This window comes from Haliaeetus leucocephalus, unplaced genomic scaffold (genome assembly GCF_000737465.1).
Source record: "Haliaeetus leucocephalus isolate CR32 unplaced genomic scaffold, Haliaeetus_leucocephalus-4.0 Scaffold279, whole genome shotgun sequence".
Taxonomy (NCBI): domain Eukaryota; kingdom Metazoa; phylum Chordata; class Aves; order Accipitriformes; family Accipitridae; genus Haliaeetus; species Haliaeetus leucocephalus.
The window spans coordinates 52,428-61,069 of NW_010972715.1; the positions used below are offsets into that span (position 1 = coordinate 52,428).

The following is an 8,642-nucleotide window of genomic DNA, read 5'->3' on the forward strand; positions in this document are numbered from 1 at the left end:
ACCCCCAGCACCCACCGCTGCGCCGGGACCCCCACCCTGCAGGGCACGGGGACAACCCCCACCCGCACCCCTGTATGTCCCCGAAGTGCCAGCGTGCTCGTGGGACACACACGCAGGCAGCCCCCATACCCACATCACCAGAGGTGACAGGGGGACGGTGCCTCTAAGCAGGTACGGGGACATCTCTGCCACCCCCACGATGAGAAAGAGCCGGATGGTGTTTTTCCAGATTTTTATTATAAAAACTTTTTTTTTGTGTGGTTTTTTTTTTTCTTTTTTTGCATTCTCACATCTCTGCTCATTAAAATCTCATTCACCAACGGCCCCAGCCCTGCCCGGCGCCACCCTCTGCCCACCCCAGCCCCTGCAGCAGACCCACCGGAGACCAATATTTACAGATGCTGCCAGGGACTGGGGTGGGCAGAGGGCGGGGGGCCCAGGGGGACACCCTGACCCTGCGCCCACCGGCCAGGGACTGGGGCCAGCATCACATGAGGCTGATTTGAGGGGTGTGGGGGGCTCCCACCTGGTCAGCCACCCTGTGCCCCCCAGCTGCGCACGGCCACCCCACAGCTTGGGGGAGGACGGAGGCAGGGGGTGCCCCACTTGCCCAGGGTGGGTGGCAGGAGGGGTAAGAGGCACAGCCAGGGGGTGGGGGGCACAGGGGACCCATGGCACAGTATTTACAGGGGATGCCCCTGGGCACGCACACTCACACACACACAGACCAAGGACTTGGCACCCACACGACGGGCACCAGGGCACACCGGCTCGTAGGGAGGTGGGGGCAAAGGCTACGGGTGAGAGGAGCTGGCCGGTTCCCTGCCCGGCCGGAGCTGGGCACCCACCTGCCCCAATTTGGCACACACAGCGGTGGCGAAGCGGGCGGGCACGGAGAGGGGGCGCGGGGGCTGCCTTCATCTTAGCCGGAGAGTTCGTAGAGGATTTGAGGGGACGCCAGGGAGAGGTGCCGAGCTGCGCCACGCGCCCAGCGCCAGCTCCGCGCCAGAGGCTGGGCTGGACGGTCGACACCGCAGCCGTGCCCCCCTCCGCACCCGGCGGGTGAGACCGGCACCGGGTGTCCTCCAACACCCGGCCCGGGGACGACGAAAAGGAGCGGGGGAACACGGGAACCCAACCCAATAAATTAGAGGCGGGGTGGGAAGGGGGGGAAAGAGGGCACGCAGGCGCATCGGCACAGGGTCAGAGCCCGTTGGCGGAGCGCTGGATGAACGGCACTTTGCTGAGCTCCACCACGGGCGAGCGGGGCTTGTTCTGCATGCGCGGCACCCGCTGCAGCAGCTGCTGGGCCTGGCGCTGGGCGTCCCGCAGCTCCTTCCGCCACTGCACCAGCTCGGGGTCACTCTGTGCAGGGCAGGGCACGGGTCAGGCTGGGGGTCTCCTGGGGTGCCAGGGCAGGGTACAGGGTGGTCAGGGGCTCCCCGGGGTGCCAGGGGTCTGGGGTTGCCCCACGCTTTCTGTATTTGCGCCCTGTGATGGCTTGGAGGGCTAAACGTGCAGGGCTAGTGGCCAGCAGCTGGCAGGAGGAGGTGGTTAGTGCCCAGCAGGGGATGGCTAGTGATGGCCTGGAGGTGGCTAGCACCCAGCAGAGGGGATGGCTAGCAGCTAACAGGAGGTGGTGAGCGCCCAGCAAGGTCTGGTTAGTGCCCAGCAGGAGCAACTGGCACCCAGGGAAGATGACCAGCTAGCAGGAGGTGGCTAGCACCTGGCAGGGGTGGCTGGTGACCCCAGGGGGGGATGGCTAGCTCCCAGCCGAGGCGGCCAGCCCCAGCGGGCGTTCCGGGGCACACTCACATCGCACTGCAGCACGAACTGCTTGCCACCGCGGATGCGGAGCAGGATGCACTTGCGCTCCTTCACCTGCGTCTCCTCCACCGAGTCGATTTCCTCCATGGTGAGCAGGGACTGCTGGGGGGACAGGCTCAGCCCGGCCCCCACCCCCAGACCTCTGTGTCCTCACCAAAGTCCCCCCAAGCCCCCACCCCGTGCCCCCATACCCCTTGCAGTGCCATGCCTGCTTGTGCACATCCCTCACCCCACGTGCCTGCTGTGCCTGGCGCACTCTGATGTCCGCCAGCACCGAGGTGCGCCTGCTGAGCACCGTGCTCACCCCGCACTGCCTTGTGCCCCCCCAACCTCGCCCTGTGCCCGCCTTACCGGCGACTCGCCCTCCCCACGCCACTCGAGGCGGTTGGGGAAGAGGTAGAAGTAGCGGCGCTGCCACTGCGTCAGGAAGGGGTTGCCCAGCTTGGCCATGTACCCGTGCATGATGCAGTCCTTGCCCATGGCGTACTCTGTGCCCACCGCGCCAGGGAGAGGCAAGGTCAGCCCAGGGCACGGCCACGGGGCCGGGAAGAGCTGGGGGGCTGTCAGGGAGGGACCTGGGGGACACCCGGCCCCACTCACCCTCCTCGTGGCCCAGCTGCTTGTTCTTGGCCTTCTTGCGAGCCTCCAGCTTGTCGGTGTCGGCGTTGACGGCTTCGAAGACGGTCTCCGTCACCTCCTGCTGCCACCGCTCGGAGATGGTGAGCGGGAAGTTGCGGTACAGCTCCTGGTCGCTCTCCAGCAGCTGGTGGGCAGGGAAGCAGGCAGGAATCGCTGGGTCAGGGGCTGCCTGCCACCCCTGCCCTCCCACCGCTCGGCTCCTCCGCCCTGGTACCTTGATGCCCTTCGTGTCCTCCTCATCGAAGGAGCCGATGTCAAAGGCATCAGCCGCATTCACCTCACCGCGGGGTGGGATCAGGGGCGGTGGGTACTGCAGGCGGGAAAGGGGTTTTAGAGGGGTGGCTGCCCGTGCTCCCATACCCCTTCCTGTGCCCGGGTGTCGTGTCCCTCACCTTCTGCAAGAAAACCATCTGCCAGTCCAGGCCCTTGAAGAAGGGCTCCTCTTTCACCTCCTGAGCCCTGGGGAGCGAGGTGGGGTGAGTGCTGCAGGCTCCTGGCTGCAGCCCCGGGGCCGGGGTGCTGCACCAGCACAACCTCCTTCCCTGCCTGCTTTCTGCCCCAGCCCTGGGCACCGTCCCGGCGCCCACCGGGACTCACCCGCGCCCCATGCAGCCCAGCCGCCGGTTGACATCTCGCTGCAGGAGCCCCTCGAGCAGGGAGCGCAGCTCGGGGGAGAAGGAGTCCGGCAGCTCGACGGCCTGCGGGAGAAGGCACGGTCGCTCACATCGTGAGAACACGAGCACCAAGGCACACGTGTGCACAGGGACAGGGATGCGCACAGATATGCACACATGTGCACAGACACACACAGACCCACATGTGTACAGGATACACGTGGGGAGGTGTGCACACACCTACACGTGCACCAGAGTGCACACACCAATGCCTGCGCACATGTGCAGTGTGCATGTGCACACCCAGTCCCGTGCAAGCACATACACACGGATATGTGTGTGCACACACCAGGCACACAAGTGCACAGTGGCTCACACGTATGAACACCACACAGATGTGTGCATGGGCAGCACGCGGACACTGCAAACACCCCCCTGACACATGTGTGTGAACACAAACATGCCCACATGCAGACACCCACTTGCACACACGCACACGTCATTCTGCACACACATATGCACATGCACGTAGAGATGGGCATGAACACACGCTCCAGGCGCTGCTCACCTGCAGGGACCAGTTGTCCCTGACCCCACACACACCCCATGTGCCCCCCCTCATGACCTGTCCATGCCTGCCTCAGCCCTCCCTGGCACATGGAGCAAAAGCCGGGGTGCCCCAACTCACCATAGTGAGGGTCATACGGTCGATCTCGTGCTTGTCTTTGGTCTTGTGCTGCCGAAAGGGGCTGTGCCTGCGGCCACGAGGGGAGAGGGGAACTCAGTGGTGCCCACCCATGCCTGCCTCGAGCCCACCCGTGCCCACACACTCACCCCCGGAGCAGCTTGAAGAGCATGCAGCCCAGTGAGAACCAGTCGGCGCTGCTGTCGTATGCCACCCCTTTCTGCAGCACCTCCGGAGCCATGTACCCATGGGTGCCCCTGCGGGGGCACAGAGCAGGGTCAGAGACCATGCCAGGCAGGTGGGCAGGGCAGGCAGGGGCGCGGGCACACTCACACACTGGCATGGGGCTTCTTTTTGGAGAAGTCGCAGGCCAGGCCCAGGTCTGAGATGCGGACGTGCCCAAACTCATCCAGGAGGATGTTTGCCGGCTGCCGAGACATTGTGTCACCCCTGAGCCCAAGCGCTGCCCATGGGCACTGGGAGGGGGCAGTGAGGCTGGGTGTGCCCACATGGGTCAGGCTGGGGTGCTCGGTGGGATTTGGAGGGGGTCCACAGGACTGAGGTGCCTGTGGGACTGGGAAGCACCAGTGGAGTCTCTGAGTGCCTCCCTGAGGTCTCAGGATGCCCACGAGGTCCCAAGGGTGCCCATGGAGTTTGGGGGGGTTTCCATAGGGTAGGAGTGCCCTCTGAGTTCAGGGAGTGCCCACAGGGTCTGAGGGCTCCTGCAGGGTGTGTGGGTGCCTGTGACATCTGTGGGTACCCACAGAGTCCTGGCAGAGGATTCTACAGGGCCCAGGGATGCCAATGGGGCTTCTAGACACCTGCAGGGTCCGAGGGTGCCCGAGATGTCTGCGGGGTGCCTGTGGAGTCAGTCACCTTGAGGTCACGGTACACCACGAAGCGGCTGTGCATGTGCTCCAGGCCCAGGATTATCTCGGCCGCGTAGAACCTCATCTCTGCCTCTGAGAAGACGCCGTGCTGGGACAGGTGATAATGCAGGTCTCCCCCTGTGACAACAGGGACCTGTCGTCACCCTGGCACTGCCCTCTGTGCCTCAGGGACGGTGCGGGCAAAGGGCTTTGAGTCAGTGGCTCAGGCCCGCTGCAGCCCTGGGGGGCTGGGGATCAGCCACAGGGTCCCTTGGGACTGGGGCCTCTCACCGTTCATGAGGTCGAGGATGAAGCTGAGCTTGTCGGGTGTGTGGAAGGCGTACGACATGCACACGATGAATGGGCAGTCCTAGCAGGAGACACGGGGTCACACAGTGCCAGGAGTGTCCCGTGGACACCCTCCTTCATTGTCCCTCTCCCCTTGCCCGTGTCGCAGCCTGTAACCAGGGTGCCAGCCCTGCCCGGTGCCTGCCTCCCCTCACCCCGGTGCTGACGAGGGACAGCATGATGCGCTCGTTGAGGGCCAGGGTCTCGCCCTGCTTCATCTTGATGCGTTTCTTGTCCAAACACTTCATGGCATACCTGGGGGCAAAGAGTCCCTGAAGGGTCCTGCTGCTGCTCGTGGCCTCAGTGTCGCAGCCCGCCACTGCCCATGGCCACAGTGCCACGTCCCTCCAGTGCTACCGCCACATCACCACGGCCCTGCCCTGCCCACGGCCCCGGCAACTGCAGCCACGCCATCGCGTCCCTCCGCCGCTAGCACCTACGGCCACATCACCGCATCCAGCTACCACCCACAGCCATGACGTCCTTGTATCCCCCCTGAGACCCGTAGCCATGGCAATACTTCTGCAACCCCCTAACATCTGTTGTCACGGCAACACCGCTGCAGATGCCCTTGGGACCACCACGACAGCCCCAGTGCCCCCCCCTGTTGCAGGCAGATCTCTCTGGCCCCCCCTGCGATGGAGTATCCCCTATTACATTTTGCCCGTATCTGCTTTCCGGCAGCCGTAGACCTCCCCGAAACCACCACGGCCGATGATTCGGTGAACGCTGAAGTCGTTCATGGTGAGCTGGAGGGGGCGAGAAGGAGGTGGGGGTGAGCCTAGACGACACCTGGGTCCTGCAGCATCTGCCCTGCACCAAGAGCTACGCGTGTTCTTCATGGTGGGGGGTCCCACACCCTGCCTCGGTTTCCCTGGGTGAGGAACATAGAGGCTGCTCCACATGTCCCCTTGAGTGCGGGCAGGTGTGGGAGAGCCACCTGTGAGCGAGTGAAAGCCTGGGGGGTGTGCGAGGGTGCCTCTGTGGGGTGCTCGTCCGAGGGTACCCGTGCCAGCCCTAGTGAGCCCCTGGGCAGCGGCCTTGTCACCATGCCCACGTCCCCCTCCCTGGAAGTGCCCAGAGGTGCCCGGGTTGCCCCGAGGCGCAGGGGTCCCTGCTCACATGGATGTTCAGCTCCACGTTCTTCCACTGGCAGAACCGCGTGAACTTGTCGCTGCAATGAAGCACAGAGAGGGCAAGAGTGGAGCCCCTGGAGAAACCCCCGCAAGACCCATCTCAGGGGCAGAAGGACCCCTTGGACTTGTCTGGAGAGAGGAAGCACCCCCTGCGACCCCTGTCTGGGAACAGAGAGACCCTGGGCCAGACCTGGGGATGAGAAGAGTCCCCTGAGTCCCTGGTCTGGGGACAGACACCCCCGGAGCTCCTACCTAAGAAGGGACCCCTGGCCCCTCTCTGGGCCGGGAGACCCTGGTCCCCAGTGGGATGGGACACCCTGATCCGCGTGGGACTTTCCCCCATCTCACCTCTCAATGAATTTCTGGAAGATGCCCCCACGCAGGTTCTGGCAGATCTCCTCAATGTAGGGCTGGGGGAACACAAGGCTCAGCGCTGGGTCCCCAGTGCCACCCAGGTCACCCGTAGCCCTCAGGTCCTATCATTACATGGGTCTCCTCCACCCCTGGGATTTCACATATCCCCACTGCCACCCTGCCACTGCCAGGCCTTCCGCCACCCAGGTTCACCTGAGTCTCTGGGGACCCCGCTGTCACCCCAGGTCACCTCTACATCCACGCTCCCAGTCACCACCCTCTGAGGAGCCCCCAGTCTCCTAACTACCACCTCATGGGGACCACCAGCAATCCTCCTCACTCCCAACCTGCTGGGGACCCCTGCACCATCCCTTGGGGTCCCCATACCTTCTGGGACCCACCACCACCTTTAGGGGCCCCTGTCACCACCAGCCCCCAGCCCCCTCTCACCAGCCCCCGTAAGGATTAACCCTCCGAGTACCAGAGGTGGCAGGGACCCCCTCTCTGTCCCGGGTGATGCCCACCTGGAAGAGGTCTGGGGGCACCTGCTTCTTGCTCAGGCGGCTCTGGACATGCTCCGTGGCACTCTTGGAGAAGGGCTGCGAGGCAAGACGGGACTGTGTCACCCTGGGCAGAAGGGACAGGGGCACAGGGGCAAGGCAGTCCCACAGGGGGCAGGCAGGTCTGCACAAGTGGGGGAATTATGGAGGACCCCTCATCCATAGGGCTGGGTCTGTGGCTCCCAGAACAGAGTCAATGGTGCTTTTAGAGCTCCCTCTGAAGACACTGGGTACCAGGCCTCCTGGGCACACTGGGGACCCCACCCCGGTACCTCACCCCACTGTAGTGCCGGCGCAGTGCCTGCACAGCATGGCACTCACGTGGGAGCAGGCCAGCAACTCCTTCATGATGTAATGGTCAAAGATGTGGCGGCTCCGGGCAGCTCGCTCCTCCTCCGAGTCCAGCTTCTCATACTTCTTGATCTGGCAAAGGCACAGCTCCCGTGGCAGAGGGGCACACCGCCCCCAGGCCTGTGCTACCGGGGAACAGCCCTCACCCAACACCAGGACCGGGTACGCCAGGAACCATGGCCCTAGCCCCTCTGGGTACCACCTCCCACAGGCACCTGATGGTTATCACGTCCCCTGGGTACCCAGGGCATCACCTCCCGGCCCCCTGGGCGCTGTCTCCCTTGGGTACTCCGCATGCTCTTGGTACCATGTCTGTGGGCCCTGTAGGTACCAAATCCTGTCCCCAACCCTCCTCATGAACATGGGGGTCCGTCCAGATGGGTCCCCCCATCTCACCTCCTCATAAAACTCCATCAGGGGTTTGGCCTCCTCTGCCTGGTTAAAAGCGAAGTCCCGGAAAAGCAAGTACCCTGGCAGGGACAGAGCCACGGCATGAGAGGTGCCTGCCTCAGAGCGGGAGTGTGTGCCCCATAGCCCAGGCCAAGGGGCACAGGGATGTCCCCTGGGCCTGTCTGTCCCCACAGCCACCCCCATGCCAGGCTCGGGGAAGTGGAAGTGCCAAGGTGGGGACCGGCCAGGGTTTGGCAGTTAGGCAAGGACACCGGCTGGCACGGGGAGGAGCAGTGTGGTGCTATAGGGCACTGTGGGGCAGGGGTGCAGTGGGGTAGCGAGGAGGTTGGTGCAGTTGGGGACCAGCGGGGCAGGGGCACAGGCGGCACTGTGGAGCAGGCTGCTGTGGGGCGGACGTGCCCGGAAACCGCCAGAGCCAGCAGGAGGAAGTGAGAGGCGCTTCCTGCCCCGGACGGTTAGTGCCGTGCTGGGGGAAGTGACGGGGTGGGGGATGTGGGGTGGGGGACGTGGCGGCAGGGGGTTGTGTCACGCAGTCCCCAGGCACCTCGGCCCAGCCTGACTCCGCAACCCCCTCGCTTCCCCCAGGCCATGCCAGGGGCAAAGGGGAATGGCCACAGCCACTACCACTGTCACAGCTGCCACCAGTCCGGCCCCCCAGCCCACCCGTGCTTGCCCAGGCACACAACGAGCGTCCCTGTGTTTGTTGGCGCTCATCCACATGCCCTCCCCTGTGCCCCCCATGGTCTCCAGGGCACCCGTGTCCCCAGCTCACCAATCTTCTGCATGAAGATCTTGTCGAACGTCACCTCTCCCCGGTCCTCCAGGTACTTCTGCATGACGCTGCGGAT

At 64.5% G+C, this 8,642-nt stretch overlaps 2 protein-coding genes across 2 annotated transcripts in view; both read right to left on the minus strand.

Annotated features, from left to right (window-relative positions):
* ANKRD13D (ankyrin repeat domain 13 family, member D) overlaps positions 1 to 183 on the minus strand; it is a 4,622-nt gene extending 4,439 nt beyond the window's left edge. Inside the window, 1 exon segment of the mRNA XM_010569888.1 lies at positions 130 to 183. Coding sequence (XP_010568190.1) covers positions 130 to 183 — 54 coding nt within the window.
* Positions 184 to 674: 491 nt separating this feature from the next.
* ADRBK1 (adrenergic, beta, receptor kinase 1) lies at positions 675 to 8,642 on the minus strand. The gene is made up of 20 exons (XM_010569878.1): positions 8,567 to 8,642; positions 7,780 to 7,853; positions 7,354 to 7,455; positions 6,997 to 7,071; positions 6,467 to 6,528; positions 6,105 to 6,156; positions 5,640 to 5,731; positions 5,138 to 5,237; positions 4,926 to 5,004; positions 4,642 to 4,772; positions 4,099 to 4,193; positions 3,915 to 4,022; positions 3,769 to 3,835; positions 3,064 to 3,164; positions 2,859 to 2,925; positions 2,681 to 2,776; positions 2,428 to 2,590; positions 2,179 to 2,315; positions 1,816 to 1,929; positions 675 to 1,365 (listed from the first exon to the last, which is right to left on the minus strand). Exons 1-20 carry the CDS (start codon positions 8,628 to 8,630, stop codon positions 1,204 to 1,206), a joined length of 1,941 nt encoding a protein of 646 aa, XP_010568180.1. The 5' UTR covers positions 8,631 to 8,642; the 3' UTR covers positions 675 to 1,203.

Bases quoted from the DNA above. Each gene is read 5' to 3' on its own strand.
- ADRBK1 (XM_010569878.1), bottom strand. From the start codon at position 8,630: ATGCAGAAGTACCTGGAGGACCGGGGAGAGGTGACGTTCGACAAGATC. The intron at 3,836-3,914 runs GTGAGTGTGTGG...TCGTGGCCGCAG, and splicing joins CTCTTCAAGCTGCTCCGGGG to GCACAGCCCCTTTCGGCAGC. The intron at 1,930-2,178 runs GTAAGGCGGGCA...CTGTCCCCCCAG, and splicing joins GTGGGGAGGGCGAGTCGCCG to CAGTCCCTGCTCACCATGGA.